Source organism: Peromyscus californicus, unplaced genomic scaffold (genome assembly GCF_007827085.1).
Source record: "Peromyscus californicus insignis strain IS unplaced genomic scaffold, ASM782708v3 Scaffold_8__1_contigs__length_139910024, whole genome shotgun sequence".
Lineage (NCBI taxonomy): Eukaryota > Metazoa > Chordata > Mammalia > Rodentia > Cricetidae > Peromyscus > Peromyscus californicus.
The window spans coordinates 114,714,345-114,734,738 of record NW_026294606.1 but is presented as its reverse complement, the minus strand read 5'-3'; the positions used below and the strand labels follow the sequence as shown (position 1 = coordinate 114,734,738).

Sequence of the window (20,394 nt, the reverse complement as noted above, 5' to 3'; positions counted from 1 at the left end):
AGTTTCATACATGAATGCAGTGTATTTCAGTCATATCTACCTACCTCCCACAGCTCTTCCTGCACCTCCTCTCTATATACCTCTCCTAACTTCATCCTCTTCTTTTCCTCCTCCAGGCATTTCTAAGAATGAATGAGTTACTGTTTCTCTTCTTTGCTTCACAATTCTATACATCTAGGGAGAGGGGGATGCAGGTATTCATAAATCCTCTGCTAAAAATAAGAAGCCTTTCCTTCACTGATAGTAATACTGAGGCTCAGCCAGCACAGATGAGTAAATGCTGAGTTGGAGCAGACATATGTCAGGACTAGATTGTAGGTGTCCATACATCACTGTCTTAAACAACCATGCAAGGTCATCTGTTATTTTAATCTTTTTAGTTCCCCAAAGAGAGTTGACATGAATTCTAAAATCACTGTCTATCCACCAGATGTGGTACTTATTTAATTATCATTACCATTTTAAGGATGGAGGAAGAATTTATCTTTTAAAACAAATGTTTATTGATGTCCTGCGGGAACTAGTTGATTCTCAGTATTATGTCTATGGAGATACATAATTAAAATATTATCCAAGGTGTAGAATGCATTCCAGTACCATTTATTAATGGGTTTGAATTATTTTTTAGTGTGTGTGTGTGTGTGTGTGTGTGTGTGTGTGTGTGTGTGTGTGTGTAAACTGTTGATGTGCATTCTGTTCTTTGAGTAAAGGCTAATGTGGTCCCCCAGCATGTATGTTGAGGACGGAGAACTACTCTGTGAAACCCATGCTCTCCTTTTCATCCTTGCATAGATTTCAGGAATCAAATGCAGGTCATCAAGTTTTTGTATCAAGTTCCCTTCACCCTCTAGGCCATTTCAGCAGCCTATTGGTTTGATGTCTCTACTCTCAATAGCTATTAGCACAGTACAATTTATCATCTGATGAATAAGGCATCTAGAGATTGACAGCTTCTTTCTGATTGTCAGAACTGTGTCTATACTCTCTAAGGAAATCAATGGTTTCTGCACAATATATTTTTATAAACAAAAGCTGACACATCATTGGCAAAATAACATAAAATAAAATAAAATCAGAGTTTGAGACTTTCCTGCATCTAATCAACCTGGTGATTTTTGAGCAAGTGACTTTTCTTCCTGACTCTTGGTACCATCAGTGACAGTCTCTATTTTATTTCACATCTTAAGTACAGTTGGTGAATTTAAAATCAAGATTTGACTGAAATAGAATTATAAGCAAAAATATTGAGCTGATGACATTTTTATGTTTAATTATTATCATTATGGATATAATTATAGTTGGAAGTTCTTGGGATAAAAGAACACTTGCTGCGTAATTTCTCATTATATCATGACATTAATGGACACAAAGGCCAGAGGCTTTTAATTTTATTGGCCACACAGGTGATGTTTCTCTGTAACTTCCTTCTATCGCTATAGTGAAGGACACAGTCTCATTCTTCTACTGCCTAAAGAAGGGTACGTTTCTAAGCTCATAGACTGATAAAAAAGATGATAACTTTTTCACTGCTTCTGAGGGAGTGGCTCACAGTTGCTGGACCTCAGTTCTCATGATTGCACAACAAGGTGCTTGCACCAAGTTTATCTCAGCATCACTCTTTGTAGCTGGCATACCACAGCTTCTTCTTTGCATTATAATGGTTCTTACCATGCTCAGTCAGGGAGGCTAGATTGGGATTAAAGTTATATTTCATGTCCTTAGCCCTACTAGACTGTCTGCATGTTCTGAAATACCTTGTTTTGGAGTACTGTGAGGCATCCTTATTGCAGGACACTTGCTGTTCTTTATTTGTGATGGGATTAGAGAGACTGAAATTGTATGCTACCTATTAGTTTTCCAAAATTCATGCCAATGGCTAGAATCTTTCTAGGAGTTAAGTGTCTTAACATAACAGCAAGAACAGCGGCTTCTTTGAGATCTGTGGGAAAAGAGCTAGGATATGGGGGAGTCTTGGGACAATATCTGGGTTTTGTCTTTGGATTCACTGTGTGAATTCTGTACCAAGTTATCAACTGTCAGGCAAACTACGTTACTATTCTCTATTTGTGAAAAATTTGCATAATATTCCTACTAAACAGTCATGTGATATTATTTCAACTATACCAAGTAGAAATCAGAAGTTAAGATAAATGAAGCAACTGAAGTTCAGAGAAGTTGAATAATTTGCATAATATAATTTATCACTAATCAACCATTCCAGAATGTGAACATGCACCTGACTGATTTAAAGTCTACCTTTGAATATACAGAACATAATATTCCATACTAATATTAAAATCAGAAAATTCTATTTCAGATGGTATCTTGCTAAATGCTTTAATTTTATAAATGAAGTCACTGCAATTCAACGAGATTAAATTTATCTTTCCCAAACTCAGAAAGTTCCAACCATAACTGGATATGTAGAATTTCTATATTTCAACCCAATATTATCCTCATCAAAGAGATTTTTTTGTTTCATAAATACCTGATAAATTCCCTTCTTCCCCAAATAGGGAAAGCTATTTCTGTAGATGAGTTTATAGCTAACAGCATCTTGTGTGTTGACTGAAAACCTGTTTGTGTGAGACTGAGTGAGAATCAATTTTGGTCTTTAATATTCCAGAACTCATGATGTAGGGACTGGAACGCTAACTCAGTGGGTAAAGCACTCACCTCCTTGGCACACAAGCACAATGCAACTAGCCTGGTGTATGAAGTAGCAAACAGAGTGAACGCTGAGGATCAGTACCAAAGGTTACCCTTTGACCTCCACACATATGCTGTGGGCACATGTGCCTGGACTCACAAAAACACTTTCAAATCACGTTACTCACACAAAGAACTTCTTAAAAACCATGATCTAGTGTGGGCAGACAGGGTGTCACAAGGTGATTGATTCAAAGGGTCTTTAAATAAAACACTTTATAAAGTTTAAGTTTAAATTCTAATAGTTACATCTGAGATATTACATCTAATAGTTACATAATATACCTTTGTACTAAACTAAAAATTTTATTAAAATATAATAACATTATTTCCCCTTCTTTCTTACCTCCTTCCAATGCTACCATGCCCCCAATCTCAAATTCATGGCCTCTGTATCTTTAATTATTGTGGTTTCATAGATATCTATGTATGAATAATTATTTAAAAGATAGCAGCGTGGGATGGGGGGAAGTTGGGGAGGAGTGGGAGGAGGGGTGAGAGGGGTATGTATGGTATGTAAAATGAATAAAAAATTACTTAAATAAATAAAAAAGATAGCCTCCTGAGTTCCTTTAGTATTGCTTGTGTTTGCCATTGTTAGGTCTTATTTAGGCAACTATATTGGTGATATCTCATGAGTGTAGCTTCCTTTTCACATTTAGAAGACACAATCTTGTCGTATACTTCCTGGTCCTCTGGCTCTTTTAATTTTTCTGTTCCTTCCTCCATGTTCCCTGAGCCTTACCTATAAGGGTTGTATTATAGATGTATCAATTGAGAGCTGAGCACCCAATGGTCAATATTGCTATTCATTTTGGCCACTTGTGATTTTCTGCAATAGTCTTTATCAGCTGCAAAAAGAATCTTCTTTGATGATAAGTGAGAAGTCTACTTATTTGTGGGTATAAAGATAAGTGTGTAGAATGCAGTTATCAATTTAGTATCATACTAAATTTTTAAATGTTCATCAAATTTTCCAATTGCCCTCCAGAACTGCTGCATTTTTACTCCAAGTCATTTGGAGAGCACGTCCACACCATTCATAAGATGCTGTAAAATAGATTGTGACAGCCCTATCATGCCGTCTCTCCAGTATCAGGAGAATATCAGGCTTCACAATTGGGTTGAACTTCTCTAGCTCCTAAATCTGGGTCGATTATTGGCAGAACCATGATAATCTACTGAATATTTACTCGTTTGATCTGTAACTATGTGAGCTTCATTAAAAAGATATGTTTTCTATTATTGTCATTGTTAATACCCATTTGGAAATGAATTTTATGGATTTATGAAAATGAAGCTTAGATTACTGTTTTACTTAGGTTAGAAATAGGGATAGAAGGAGGATTAAAAGGATGAAATACATGATTAATTTTTAGGAAGAGTTTTGTTAACTCTTGACAAGGATAAGCGAGAAAGAGGAGGATTTCATCTCTAATTTGAAGAAGAGAATAAGACACTTCTTTAGTAAGACACAGTGCTTTTTGTTTTGTTTCTCTAACTTGTCATTCATTTTGTGTATTGTGTTTTAGTTCACACATGGAATAATGGATTTTGGACATTTCCATGCACATATGTCATTACACTCAGCTCTACCTCCCTTTCCCTCACTACCTACTACCAGCCATTGACTGGCTCCTCCCCTGTCCCCAAATTATGTAGTCCTTCCTGCTTAAATGTCATGTATGTTCCATTACCCACTCTTATCACCTTATTCTTTGTTATTTTTATACCTCTTCTCTTTTGTGTACTTTCAAGTCCTCCACATATATGTATATGTAAATTTAAATCTAGATTCCACATGAGAGAAAAACATGAAATATGTACTTTTCTGAGTCTGACTTATATTTAGCTTAACAATGATCTTTAGCTTCAACTATGTTCTTGCCAATGTCACAGCTCCATTTTTGGTTATAACTGAATAAAATCTAATGAACTGTATTTTGCTTGCGTATTTATTTGCAGGTGGAGCTCTAGGCTGACTCTATACTTTAACTTTTGCAAATAATGCTTCAGTAAACATGGATGTGGGCCCTTTCCTCAGCTGCCGCCAAGGTGCTCGGTTCTTCCGAGGAAGCTAAGGCCGCGTTGGGGTGAGGCCCTCACTTCATCAGGCGACTAGCACCGTGCCGGCAGTCCGCAACATGGCCTCCGTCTCCGAGCTCGCCTGCATCTACTCCGCCCTCATCCTGCACGACGACGAGGTGACGGTCACGGAGGACAAGATCAATGCCCTCATTAAAGCAGCTGGTGTCAATGTTGAACCTTTCTGGCCTGGCTTGTTTGCAAAGGCCCTGGCCAATGTCAACATTGGGAGCCTCATCTGCAACGTAGGGGCTGGTGGGCCTGCTCCAGCAGCTGGAGCCGCGCCAGCAGGTGGTCCTGCCCCCTCTACTGCTGCTGCCCCAGCTGAGGAGAAGAAAGTGGAAGCAAAGAAGGAAGAATCTGAGGAGTCTGATGATGACATGGGCTTTGGTCTTTTTGACTAAACCTCTTTTGTTAACATGTCCAATAAAAAGATGAACCTGTAAAAAAAAAAAAAAACAAAAAAAACATGGATGTGTATGTATCTGTAGGGTGTGTTGACTTAGGATGTTCTAGGTACAGAGGAATATTACATCTAGATAACAGTGTGGTTCTGTTTTTAGTTTGGTTAGGAAATTCCATATTGTTTTCCAAGGTGGTTATACCAGTTTATGTTCCTATCAAGTGTCACACAGTTCTTAGCCAGAAAATAAACAAATCTGAACATTCCTGGGAAGAGGAAGAAAGGTCCTACGGAAAGACTTTTATTTTTGTCCTCATACTGAATGCTCCACCTACTGATCCTCTGGGGACAGTGTTTCAATGTCTTTTGCTTGGAGAGGCTTTAGGGCTTTGACTGTCTGGGGAGTGGACTTCTTTTCTTGTCATGTAAACAGATACAAACAATCTATGAAAGAATCCAGAACACATTTGCTCTTTTCACTCTAGCTATGGAGAAGATGGGCCTCCCACAGAATGTGTACATATTCAGCATAAAAACCATCCAGCATAACTTCATTTTGCTTAACATTCCAAAAGCTCAGAATAAGGGGGCTTAATAAATAAACAATATCAAGCAGAGAAACTATAGAGCAAGGATTCAGCAAACTACACCCCCAGGCATAGTTCCTCTGCCTGAAAGCTAAGTATAGTGCTTACATTTTTAAAGGGTTGTAACCAGAAAAAAGAATAATATATGTATATGGTGTGTAAACCTTAAAGTATTTATGATATGGTCATTTTCAGAAGCAAGCTTTTTCTACCCCCAGTTCAAAACAACATTAAAAACATTTAAATCTTACAACTTCTGTTATTGATAATATTTTTATCCATGAATAATTTTTGGTAAATTTTTTTTTTTTTTTTTTTTTTTTTTTTTTTTTTTTTTTGGTTTTTCGAGACAGGGTCTCTCTGTGTAGCTTTGCGCCTTTCCTGGAACTCACTCGGTAGTCCAGGCTGGCCTCGAACTCACAGAGATCCGCCTGGCTCTGCCTCCCGAGTGCTGGGACTAAAGGCGTGCGCCACCACCGCCCGGCGGTAAATTTTTATTGTATATTGATAATGCAATGATTACTTAATTGTTAAGATTTATGAATAATGTGCAATTTAAATTACATCTAGTATTTTAGATGCCCAGGTACTTAAAAGCCATGATAGTAGTAGTAACATTCTGTCTCTATATCAGAGAGATGACTGTTCTCAGAATTCAAATTGGGTGACTAAAACATGAACTTCTTTTCATGGACTCTGTATTACCAAAACCTATGCATGCTGTCACTTGACTTGAGTCAGTTTTTAGTGAAGCTTGTATTGTTGTAATAAAAACAATATCTGTAGGACTCAGTACACAGCTCAGTAGTAGAACCCTTGTCTCCCATGCTGAAGACCTCAGGTTTGTTCTCCGATGCTAATAAATAAATAAATAAATAAATAAATAAATAGATAGATAGATAAATAAATAAATAAATAAATAAATAAATAAATAAATAAATAAATAAATAATGCCTAGAATGAACATGGCCGTAGACCCTTGAAATTCTATATCCTATTGTTAAGACTCAAAACCATGAAAATCAGAAAAAAAGCAAAGGACATTTGGTAACACATATCAGGACAGTAAATGTGTTTGAACTCTTTCAGAGAAAGAAAATTATCAGTGATTAGAATTATTCAATATAGAGACAAAAATGTTTTCTGGAGATGAATTAATTAGGTAAAGGAAAGATGAATTCCATTGTGTTCTCTAGATCTGTAACTGCAATCACTCAAAATATGTGGTAAGTCCCCCAAACAGAGGGCTACTGGAAGGTTCTTCAATGACACACCAAGTGTGTAACAGACACTTTGTCTTCATTATAATGTAATCAATAAGGCGGATGGTGATTTATGAACCCTTATTAGCAAATATGTAAATTGCAGAAACCTGGGGAAAGGTATCAAGTTTAATGGCTGTGAGAAAATTCATAATATCAGTTGCAAAGGTATCTGTTTTAAACATTGGTCTTATATATGATATGGTCGTTATTTTAGGTGATGTTTTAGTTGGGATTTCTATCACTGTGATAAAACATCATGACCAAATGCAACTTGGAGAGGGAAAGGTTTCTTCCAGTTTACAGCCTGTAGTCCATCATCCAGGGAAATCAGGGCAGGAACTCAAGGCAGGATCCTGGAGACAGGAAAGTTGCTTACAGGCTTGATCCCCATGACTTGCTCAGCCTGATTTCTTATAGCACTCAGGACCACCAGCCCAGGAGTGGCACCACCACAGTGACTGAGTCCTCCTACATCAATCATAAATCATTAAAATGCAGCAAAGCTTGCCCACAGGCTAATCTCATGGGGACATTTTCTCAGTTGATAGTCCTTCTTCCACTCTAGATTGGGTCAGTTTAAATTTTCCATCTTTGAAGAGAATGGCTAAATTAATAATGCAATGGCAAGATACTAATGAAATACAAAAATACCTCAAAATGTTGCTATGTCAACATGTCACTATATATGTGTATTCCTAATCTCTTACATCAGATTAAAAATTCAATGTTATTTTGCCTGCACTTGGGAGTCTTTTCCTCCTGTTGGGTTATCTTGTCCAATCTCAACATGAAGGCTTTTGCCTTGTCTTGTTGTATCTTATTTTGTCATGTTTGTAATATATATACATATATATATATATAATGTTGTTCTTAAGAATTTCATGTTGTATACAATGTATTTTGATTATGTCCAGCTCCCAAGTCTCCCAGAAGCCTCCCTAAGTCTGCCTTCCAACTTCTTGTTCTTAAACTTTTTCTCGCTGTAACCCAAGTCAAATTAGTACTTCCAATGTATGCAAAGGGTTTAGTGCTATATATTAGAATATGGTCAACCTACCAGGAGCCACACTACTGCAGAAAAATGACTCTCAACAGCTATCAATGACCAACAGCTCCTCTGTGAATGAGGGTCTTCACAAGCCTCCCCTTTATTGATGCTAGAATGCTGATAGGTTTGATCTCATGCAAGTCTTATTTGAGTATATTATATCCATAGCTTACATGGGTTCATGAGTGCAACAACCGTATTATGTCCAGATGACATTTCATGGCAGTTCTTTCCAGCCCTTGTTCTTACTGTCTTTCTATGCCCTCTTTCATGACGATCCCTGACTCCTAAGTGGGGTATGCAGTATATATGTCACATTTAAGGATGAGCATTCTACAACAACTTATTCTCTAAACTTTGACCAGCATCAGAGAGCAAACTCTAGGCCGATAGCACCTTAATTTTGCATCTTCAACCAAGAGTGCCAGAAAAATCAGATGTCTACAATGTAGAATAATGAAACTTGATCCTTATTTTTCACCCTGCACAAAAATCAATTCCAAATGAATGAATCAAGGACTTTAATGTGAGACCTGAAACTGAAAATTCTAGTAGAAATAATATAGTGGATCCTTTAGGACAGTGGTTCTCAACCTTACTAGTGCTGCGACCCTTTAGTACAGTTCCTCATATTGTGGTTACTCCTAACCATACAATTATTTCGTTGCTACTTCTTAACTGTAACTTTGCTACTGTTATAAATCATAATGTAAATATCTGATATGTAGGATATCTGATATATGACCCCAAAAGGAATTGCAGTCCACATGTTGAGAAACACTTTGAGATAAAACTGCTTTGAGATTAGATCTTATCTCAGCCAGAATGGTCATGAAAAGAAATGACAACAAATCCAGGTGAGGATGTGCAGAAAGCATAGCCCTCATCCACCATTAGGATTATAAATTCGTGCAGACACTGTGGAGATCAGTGTGAAAAAAAATCTCAAACATCTGAAAATAGATCCATATATGACCCAGCTGTGCCCCACGTTGATTTATACCCTCAAGACTCAATTTCTACTATAGAGGAACTTGTGCAGCCATGTCCATTGCCACTGTATTCATCATAGCTAGGAAGTACAGGCAACCTAGACGTCTTTCAGCTGATAAATGGATAATGAAAATGTGGTACTTATGCACAACAGAAATTTATTCAGCTATAAAGAAAAGTGAAATTAAGAAATTTGCAAGTAAGTGGATGGAACTGGAAAAATTATGCTGAGTGAGGTAACCCAGAGTCAGAAAAACAAATGCCACTTGTTCTCTCTCCCCTGTGAGTCCTAGCTTTAAATCTTTAGGTTTGGGGTTTATTTATTTTTTTGTGCTTGTAGAAGCCAGAAAACTAGGGAGGGACCATGAGGATTTTTGTGTTGTGGTGGGAGGATCTTAAGGCAGTTAGGAATATTAGGATACAAGTTATAGAAAGGGAAGGGAATAGTGGTGTGGTAAAGGTTTCAATGTGGAACTGTGTCGGAGAGTAGGACATGGAGCATAGTGCATGGATGGAAACCTAGGATGAAGGATGTGTGAAGAAGTTATGGGGAAAACTACTATTTTATAAGCTCTGTGTGTGTGTACATAAATATGAAAATATTCTACAAAATTGCCCCACCTTGAGCAGGCAAAATAACATTGAATTTTTAATCTGATGTTAGAGATTATGAATACACCTTAATCGTCTTGGAAGTCATAAGTTATCAAACAAAATTTCCAGATGTGGGATAACTCCCTAGAGTTGTTGGGCAAGGCGCCCCCAGATACCCTGAAACCATATCTGGTATTGATACTGCTCTTGGTTACCAATCAGAATCTGATGGTAAGAATATATTATTAAATATTAAGAAAATTATATACAAATACTATAAGTGACTTTATTATAGACTTCATAAATCTGGGATAAGTAAAGAAAGTTAAAGACAAGATATTTGTAATTCATTAGTATCATATGATCATGCCATATAGAGACAAAGTTTAATGAAGTTACTTTTAAAATCTTTTATAATCTTGAGTGTGCTTGTATGTGTGGATACAGTCTTAAATGTTGACAACCACAGCAAATAACACAGACTGTGAAGTGTTGAAAACATTCCCTAATTTTGAAAACCCAAAATATAATGTTAACCCTTTTATATTGCAGTGTTATAAAAAAAAGTAACACAACTTGTGAACATGAAGTATAAATATCTGTAAGAGAGGTAGAAAATAATCAATATTTGTGTTAATCCATATAATTTACCTATCCTAAGTATTTCTATTGGAACTAAGGAAGAAAATATTGCTGATTTTCAGTTTGCTATATAAATATTAACATTCTTAGGCACTAGCAATAAATAATTAGAAAAAAATTCAATGTTTTCTTCTAGTCACAATAAATATAGACTTTTCTAGGGAAAAAATAAAAAAATAAGATATGTGAAAACATTTTTAAACAAAATATTCTGGGAAAATGGCATAATTTATTAAGCAGAAAATATTACTATTTATGGAAGGGAAATATTATAAATATATGTTATTAAAGGTAATATGTAGTTCATTAAAATTCAATAAAAATCTCTACCTTATATTCCACAGAATTTTTAAATATGATCCTCCAAATGAAAAGAATAAATTATCTTGAACTATAAAGATGAGAAAATATCTCTGAATTGACTTAAATTTCATTTTTAAGATGATTTAAAGATTAAATCATGTTTATTTATGCAAGAAGAAGCAAATAAATTGAGAAAATACAGAAGCAGATCTACCCATTTGAGTGAATACTACTCCCCCCCCAAAAAAAATCAGAGAATTTCTACCCATAGAAAGCATCCACAACACGGAGTGTGTGACTGTGAGTCGAGCCTTTGAAAAAATATTAGGCTTACGAGTCATTTCAGGTCCATATGTTGTGATTTTAATCTTACTATAGCCTGGAAAAAAATCATGTTGACTCAGCTTTACTTTAAAATCACCAAGCAATACACTAATATGGGATGAAAATATCTTTTAAAGATGATTTTCAAACCAAAAAATAAATAAATAAAAGAAAGGAAGACAGATAGTTCAATTTCTAATTCATAACTCGAAGCTTAAATTTTAGGTTCATCAACATTCTTTGAGTAAAAAAAAAACCTTCAATTAAAAAATTAAATTACTTACTTTAGAGTAGTATATGGATTTTTTTAAGAAAGGAAAAAATACAGAATCTGAAAGCTTATTCTTGTGTAGATAAAATTGATATTAATGTCATCAAATTTCCAAGCTGTAATTAGATTTGTGTTTCCAAGTTTGTTCAAATAAGTCAGACATACTTCTTGCAGAGTCTCCTCATGAGGGTTACTGTAGCCCTCCCTCTTCATTCTAATTGAAACGGTGCTTCCAAGTGCCATGGACTGAAGATTGAATAAGGTTCTCACAAAAGTCACATACTGTAGTTGCAAATATTCCACACTGAATACCTATAATTCAGATTATAGATAAATTGAAGCCTGAGTATAATATGTTTTAATGTAGAGACTGGCTATCCACAATAAGCATCGTGGTAATATGTACGCATGCAGGCATCTGCATAGGTCTCTATACACTGAAAGTGAGCTGTAGATTATCTGTTATAGCTGCCTTAAGAAGACTTAAAACTACCTCCCTCCAGGAATAGCAGTCTTATTTGAAGGAAGCAAGGCTTTAGATAGTATTAATTGCACATAGATAGAGGGAAAGAAGACAGCTGAGATTTCCTGATTTTAGAACAGAAAAAAAATTAGAAATGAAATCATTAGTCAATAGTTTCATATAAAACACACAGCCAAATTGTGGGGCTAGTGCCTCCTCAGGAAAATATAGAGCAAAGTGATAACCTTGCTAAGATTTTGTAAAGGGATTATACTTTTCTGAGAGTCTCATCTTTTTCATACAGAGAGGCTTCCTATTCCTAAAATGCATTGTCTTTTCCTCTATGCAAATGGTCTCCCCAAGTATATGTGTGGTCACATGATCATAGTGATCAAAAATAAATTTGAAAGATTTTCACAGTGTAAAATTGTTCTTGTTTCAGAATTGGTAAAGACAAACTCAAGTGAATCAAGCCCTCTCTGGTGTTGTTCAGACACACTCTAGAGACATGGCACTATCAAAATATTATCACAATGGCACTGAAGAGTGATGTTGTAATTAGTTCAGACCCATTAGCACATAAGGTCCCTAATCTTGTCTATTTGCACATAAGGTCCCTAATCTTTTCCTGTCCCTAATCTTGTATGTTGTGTGCCCTACTGTTGATGACTGAGCATAATGCTTTGCACATTAGGCATTGACAAAATAGCTGAAATAAATATATGTATGAGCTAGCCAATACATGAGAAGTGTCCCAGAACTTTTGTTTTGAATACTGGTGCTTTTCATGTGTTTCCTTCTGAGGAAATTTCATATGAATTTTCCTCTTCAGTAGAGCAAAGATGAATGATTTGAGATGAAACTAGAACTAAATTGGGTTACTAACAAACAGACAGATAATGCATCACCTTCTGCCAAGAAAACTGAAAGGATGTTTCCCTGCTTTGGAAAATACCCCTCTCCTTTGGACTGTATGCATGTCATCTTAGCAGAATTAGTCAGTGTGATGGTTAATTTAAAAAAAGAAAAGAAAACAAGAAAAGATAGTGAGGCACATTTGAAAAGGACATAATGGGACCTTTAAGAAGTGGGGCCCCATGGGAGAATTTTCAGTCACTGGCTCACGCTGTTAAAAGGAACAGTAGGACTTCATCCTTTTTATTCCTTTATTTTCCTTCTTGGCGTTGATAGAAGTGGGTTTGATACCATGTGCCCCTGCCAAACATGCTACCAGAAGCCCATTTGATTATAGATTAGAACCTCCAAAAAGGACAGTCCAAAATAACCCTCTTCTATCTATAAATTGACCATCTCAGGGGTTTGCTATTAATAATGGAAAGCTGACTATACAGATGAGAAGCCATTAAATGTCACAGAAGACATGTGCCTTACCTCTCTCACTCTGTCAGATGTTACCTCAGCTGTGTTGGCCCTGCTTGCCATATTGTGAATGTATTTTGTCTAGAGCAGTGTTTTTGAACCTGTAGATTGGGCAGGGGTGGAGATCAAACAACCCTTTCACAGGGGTTGCCTAAGACCATTGGAAAACACAGATCTTTACATTACAGTTCAAAACAATAGCCAAATTGCAGTTATGGGTCACCAGACCATGAGGAACTGTATTAGGGGCCTGCAGCTTTAGGAAGGTTGAGAACCATTGGTCTGGAGCAAGGAAATTTAAAAAGCAGTGCGTTGGAGTATCTGACAGCCTCACAAGCAATGCTATGGTTTGGCTGGTTGTCTATGAAGAGGTCACAATATTTATGAGCTGATATGGCTAAGTTAGATAGTCACAGAAAAAGTTTTCAGGTAAATCTGACTCCATAATCAAGTCAAGGGCTTGTATATAGCTCAGTGGTAGAATATCTGACCTAAAAATCATGAAACCTCAGGTTCCATCCTTATCACCAAAATTAAAACATGAATGAAAGGTTGCCGAGAATGAAATTCTGTGGTAGAGTCTCTGTCTGACATGTATGAGGCCCTGGGTTCAGTTAGCGCGCACGCACGCGCGCACACACACACACACACACACACACGAGAGAGAGAGAGAGAGAGAGAGAGAGAGAGAGAGAGAGAGAGAGAGAGAGAGAGAGAGAGAGAGAGAGAGAGAGTGACTTTTGAACCCCATCAATTGAGAAACAGAAACATAATCCAGAGCACAAACTCAGCTTGGGCTGCATGATGAGACTGCCGCTTACAATCAATTTATAGCCACGAATTTCAGATAAAGAATGTTAAATCATCTTAGATATTGATACTCCGTATTCTTTGTGGCTAAAAATCTTCACATGATATTACTTTCAGTTATTAAAGGGTATTTTTAAATCAGTGTGAGTATTCTGCTATCTCAATGAAACTGAAGAAAAAAATCTATAATGTGATAGTCCGTGGAAATTATCATCATAACATCCATGCTTAACATAAGGTGTTCACAGAAGCAAATTATGTTGAAATTATCTTCTAACATAATACAAGGAGACGATGTTTGCTGTCGTTTATTATGGGGTCGGCACCATGCCAAACACTTAGTGTACAGTGATGCATGTATCATTTTCTCTATCCTACAGAGAAGTCTTGTTCTTGCTTGATAGAAGAACAAATGGGAACTTAGGGAAACAGATATTCCCAGGGTGATACATCTTTAAAAAAATAGTAAAAAGTCAGAATTTTAAGCTAGGCAATGTTCTTTCTTTTTTAAAAAAAATTTTTTAGTCATTTTACATACCAACCACAGTTCCCCCTCCCATCCCTCCTCCCGCTCCCCCCTGCTCCCTGCCTCCCTTTTTCTTAAGCATTGTTAATGCTTATAATAAATGGCTAATGGTATATCATTAAAGTAAAAACTTTACAAATCATGTGACTTCTCCATTTTTTGTTGGTTTTATTAATATTCTTTTTGTCATTATTCCTTATGTAGGAAAAGTGTGCATGAACTTGAAATTATGCCATATATGCAGTTATTTTACTTAAGCAAATAGTAATGTATATGATAGAGCACTGTTTGGAAGCTACAATTTTAATGTTTGCCTAAAATTTTATCATATGAAAGAATAATTAATTGACTTTTTATCTATCCTTGAATTTACAGAGTATTGCCAACTTGATGTTATTATATTTGAAGCTTTACAGGAAATATCAGGAAGACAACAATGGAATAATAGTCTATGTTTTTTGAGTGTATGCATCAATATTGTCTATTTGTGCAGGAATCATAAGTGTCCTTTCTGACTTTTTTTTTTAATTTCCCATTCCTGAAGAATGATGATTTGGCTTAAGAGTATTTGTTTATGGTGTATGCCTGACATGGACTGAAAAGCATGCCTGGTTGCCCTTGACCATGATGCCCTATTGAACTTGTGTATTTGGACCTAACTTATTATTTGCTAAGATATAGCAGAAAGTATGTTTAGTTACAGGAACATCTTTAATAATTATCATCTTTCATAAAAATATGCAAATTAACAACATAAGGAAATGCTTGTAAGGCATGCCAAGATTCTTTAATAAAAATTAATCAAAGTTTATAACATTGCACACATACAGAGAAGGAAAATAACCTCTTCATATTGGTTTTTAAGTCTAAAATCCAGAAATAATTAAATAGGCCTCCATTTGCAGAGCTAGTAAAAGCATCAGCTTGGAGTTTCCATCTCACTTCGTCTCGGGCCACCTTGTCCACTCTCTTGTTGCTGTAGGAAGCACTTGCACACAGGAACACCGTTGCATATATGCAAACCTGAGATATCTACGTTAACACTGCAGGGCTGTTCTTGACTGGGTGCTGCAAGACCCTCCCTCATCCCTCCCTCCTTGTCTGTAGGATTTCAGAGGAGCAGTCGCCATTGCCCCTGAGAGGACACCATGAGGGGCTCAATTCCACTTGCTCAGCTGGTGGCTAGATCTAACTTTGAATTTGTTTGCATTGTTCCTACTTCCCTCTTCCATCCATGAACCCTGCTCCCTAGGACAGTTATCAAAACAAAATTTCTTACATGAAACCCTTAGCTCTTGTTTGAGCTAAACTATAGAGAATTTGTGCTTTTAGTTCATATGGATAGACAAGTCCTAACCTGTTCCAGTTTGGTTTCTGTTGCTGTGATAAACACCATGATTAAAAGAAAGTTAGGGAGGAAAGGATTGATTTATTTCATCTTAGTACTTCAAGGTAATAGTTGATCATTGAAAGAAATCAGGGCAGGAATTCAAGACAGGAACCTCAAGGAAACAAATCATGGAGGAATTCTGCCTACAAGTTTGAATTATCTTTCTCAGACTGCTTTCTTTTAAAGCCCAGACCACCTGCCTAAGAACAGTGCTACCCACAGTGGGCTGCTCTCTCCCTCATCAGTCAATAACTCCTGGCTGTGTCAAGCTAACAGGTGACATTAATTATAATACACATACACACACACACACACACACACACACACACACACACACACACACACACACACACACACTGCTGCACACACTCAAAAAAAAAAAGAAAAAACATAGGATAATAATTCTTAAACTAAAAATAAATGGTATACAAATTCAATGTAGGAATACTTATTATTCCTGTTTCAAATATGTGCTCATTGCAAAACAAAGTTTTAAAATTCTATATTCTATATTTTTATGAAAAATACAATATTTTCTATCTTATGAATTAATAGCTATTAATATCTTGATAGAGCATCAATTTTTGATATATTTACTTTTCTTGGGCTAGCAAACTTAATTTTGTTTGTGAAGATGGCTAATACATATCCTGTGTAGGATTTAAAATGGACCCTATATAGGTAGTGCTGCATCTCACCCCACCATGCACATTACTCAACTTATTTTTTTATTTCCTTCTTTGGAGGCATGATTCATATTGGTTTGAAAGTATTGTCATCAAATTTAATACTTACAGAAATCTTTTCAACACAAAATAATGACAAATAGGCTACATTTCAGCCGGAAATTCTGCTTTATGCTATATTTCAACTAGTGATGTATGTGACAGGTCTCTCTGCTGTCTTAGTTATTCTGTCTGTGCATGTGTATAATTTGAAGGGAAAGTGGTGTCTATATTTATTCCTTGGTATTTACATGATTGATAGTAAAGGTGAAAGTGGCTTCAAGCTTTTCACATGTTGTTGGTTATTTCTACTCTTTACTTTTGTGAATTAATTTAAACTTTAAAATAGCAATTCACATCCAAAAAACTTCTGAAAAACAATCCCTAAAAGAGGAGCAAGGAAAATTTGTGTGTGTGTGTGTGTGTGTGTGTGTGTGTATTTTAGACAGAGCTTTACTTAGTATGCAGTCCAGGATGACCTCAGACTCACAATTCTCCTTTCTCAGTCTCTCATGTGCTGGTTTCACAGATGTTCACAGTGATGTTTGGCACAGCAAATGAAGAGTTAAACTAGATCTATCCGATACAAACATTCTCAGTCAACCTTGAATGGACAGGAGAGAAAAAAATATTAAGAGCAATTACTTTTCAAAGAGCAAGGACAATTATTATATTAATTCCTTGATTAACAAATATGCACATTATCTATGTGAAAATATACAGACTTCTTTTCATGCAATAGTATAGAGAAATGGGTTGGAATGGAGACTTGGGTGTGGGATAGTAGTATAAGAGCATAAGAATCTGATGCCTGGGTGGGAATGGGAACAAAAAGAATCAGGTATGGTTAGGTGGAGGGAAAGAGTACTGACAGAGATAACTGGAACTGGGGAGTATTTCAGAGGTGAGGTAGAAACCTAGGGCAATGGAAACTTCCATGAATCTATGAGGGTGACTCTATTGAAGATTCCTAGTAATGGGTATGTGGAGACTGAACCAGCCATCTTCTGTCACCAGGCAAGGCTTCCAGTGGTGGAATTGGAACACCAACCCAGCCAAAAACCTTCCACCTACAATTTGTCTTGCCTGAAAGATACGCTGGGGTAAAGCTGGTACAGAATTTGTGGGACTGGCCAACCAATGGCCCAACTTTAGACCCATGCCATGAGAGAAAGTTAATGCCTGATACTGCCTGGAGAGTCAGGAATAAGAGGCTTGATAGCCCAAAGTCCTAGGATGGAACCAAACATGACCAGAAAAAATAGTCAATGAAATGATTCCTAGTGATACTCTGCTATACTTCTAGCCTAGCATAATTATAATCAGAGATGCTTCATCAAGAAACTGATGGGAGCAGATGTAGAGACCCACAGTCAAACATTAGGTGGAGCTTGAGAAATCCTGGAGAGGGAAGGATTGTAGGAGCTGGAGGGGGTCAAGGACACTACAAAGAAACAGACCATAGAATCAACTACTAGGACCCACAGGGTCTCATAGAGGGTGAACTGACAGCCAGGGAGCTTCTATGGGACTGACCTAGGTCCTCTGCCTATATGTGACAGTTGTGTAGCTTGGTCTTCTTGTGGGATTCCTAACAGTGGAAGCAGAGGCTGTCTGACTCTTTTGCCTACATTTCAGATTCTTTTCCTCTTATACGGTTGCCTCCTCCAGCCTTAATCTGAGGGGATGTGCCTAGTCTTATTGTAGCCATGTTTGGTTGATATCTCTGGGAGACCTACCTTTTTCTGAAGGGAAACAGAGAAGGAGTGGATCAGGGAAAGGGGAGGTGGGGGTGCTGAAAGGAGAGGAGGGAGGGGAAACTGAGGTCAGGATGTAATATATGAGAGAAGAATAAATGCATAAATAGTATCAGAAACACAATAATGGATCAGAATTAGCTCATTGGTAGGTAATAAGAGTAAGAAGGTGTTCTAGCAATTTGATTATTTAGGTAACTTGTTAACCAAAAAATTGCCTATAGTAATTATGGTTGAGAACTGCTCTAGTGTACCAGAGGAAAGAATGGAAAGGCTTTGGTAAACTAGAGTGGTAGAAGGAGTCTTATCACTGTAGACCCATTATTTACTTCAGGAAGTCTCATAACATCCACCTCTTTGTGATTGCCAGGGATAAGCTTTGGAGGCAAGTCTCAGTGCTCCTGTCTATGACCATTCTTCTCTGTAGGTGAGAATACACAGTGGAAATTGCTGTCATGAAACTCTGATCCTTTAATGCAATGGAGATAACTGAATTCCTGGGTGGTGGAAGCTAAAGTGAGGGTGTAGTTATCTCAATGAGTTAGAGTTTTAGCAGTTCTAGTTTGACCTGCTGAGACCTCTGGCATTGGCTAGTCTGTCATTGTCACCCTAGAGGAGAAACAGATGGGCATTCTACTAAATCCTTGCTTGAACTGTGTAAGCAGAGGAATACTAGGTCAAGTGAAGCAAATTATAACAAAGACAGTATCATGATTCCCCATTCAATTCCCATGTTTGAGTCCATTGATCTATCCTGAATCCTTCAATGAAAGAGGCTGGTTCCCTTTGAGGAGAAACGCTGCTACATCACTAAATATTTATTTCGCTAACATGACTCCCAGTCTTCCTGCATGTCTGAACTGACACTGTTCCAGGTGTCACTGTGATCTACCAGTCAGAATTGGGACTGATGAAGGTCAGGTTACAAATGGAATTTTTAGTTCAGCTTCATCTCACAGTGGACTCAGTAGTTCACTAGGTCTCTCCTGTGGCTATTTTTTGAGTTCTAGAGTGCATCATTAGAATGAACTATTCAGCACTTAGCTAAATGCTCACATATTAATGCTTCATCTTAACATGTTGTGACCGTATCACATGACTTTGAAAAAATGCATGCCTCTCCCCCCAAACCAATGCCAGGCTTAGTTATTAATGCCAACTTGAAGCTCTCAATGTCTGAGAAATGTTCATTACTCTCCCTTCTTGTATGCCTTTGCATAATATCAGCAACTCTATGCATTTTTAAAGTGATTATTGAATAAAACAGTGTATGCACAATTGTTTGTATAATGCCTGCAATAATGACTACTTGCCAGCACCTTCCATCACCATAGTGAACATCATTATTTAAGAATTGCATAGAGTTATGTGTAGGGAGAAGTGAGATGAGCTCTGTTTGTGCTTAACTTTGCTCTTTTTAATTTTTTTAAACATTGTCTGAGACTGACGTTTGCTGTTTTCCTGAATACAGAAGTGGATGTGTATTCCAAGCCTCACTTTGAGGATAATTAAAATGTGATCTCCCTTAAGCTTGGCATTCAAACTGCTCTTCACAAAAACAATTCAAGTATTTCAGCTACATGTCTGCATACCCCATTTGATACTGACTTCACTGAAAAACCACTCTTTAAAAATGTTTAAATTGTATTTTCACGCATTGAAGTGAAAATCTTGCCTCTCACAAATGGACTGTGCTATAGTCTAGTCCATCAACTAGGTTATTTCAATCTTGTGCGTATGGCTATGCTAGAAGCATCTAAAGCAGAGAAAGAAATTTCCAGGAAATGAATATGGAGACAATCATCTTCTTTCTGGATGCCTCCAGAGCATTTATTAAAGGCTTTCCTTTTTCAGGCAAGAAATGGCCAAGATTTCAATTGCATTATGGAATCTAAGGAGGAGGAAGAAGATGGCATCACTAATGATGAGGAAATGAAATATGCAAAACAAGGTCAACCTTTCAAAGAGTAGAATCTGGCACAGATACTGTGATAGACTGACAATTCAAAACATGCTTCTGTAGGATTCAGGAGAAGAGAGAAAGTACAGTTCAAAAAACACAGAGAAGAGCTTCCTGACACTACATTTTGACTGCTCTGAAGTATAAGCAAGAACAGTC

At 36.9% G+C, this 20,394-nt stretch overlaps 1 protein-coding gene across 1 annotated transcript; it reads left to right on the top strand.

Moving 5' to 3' along the window:
* The first annotated feature begins 4,746 nt into the window (after nucleotides 1-4,746).
* Nucleotides 4,747-5,247, top strand: LOC128103616 (60S acidic ribosomal protein P1). Its single transcript, XM_052728151.1, has one exon. It carries the CDS (start codon nucleotides 4,854-4,856, stop codon nucleotides 5,196-5,198), a length of 345 nt encoding a protein of 114 aa, XP_052584111.1. The 5' UTR covers nucleotides 4,747-4,853; the 3' UTR covers nucleotides 5,199-5,247.
* Nucleotides 5,248-20,394: the final 15,147 nt, after the last annotated feature.

Bases quoted from the DNA above. Each gene is read 5' to 3' on its own strand.
- LOC128103616 (XM_052728151.1), top strand. From the start codon at position 4,854: ATGGCCTCCGTCTCCGAGCTCGCCTGCATCTACTCCGCCCTCATCCTG.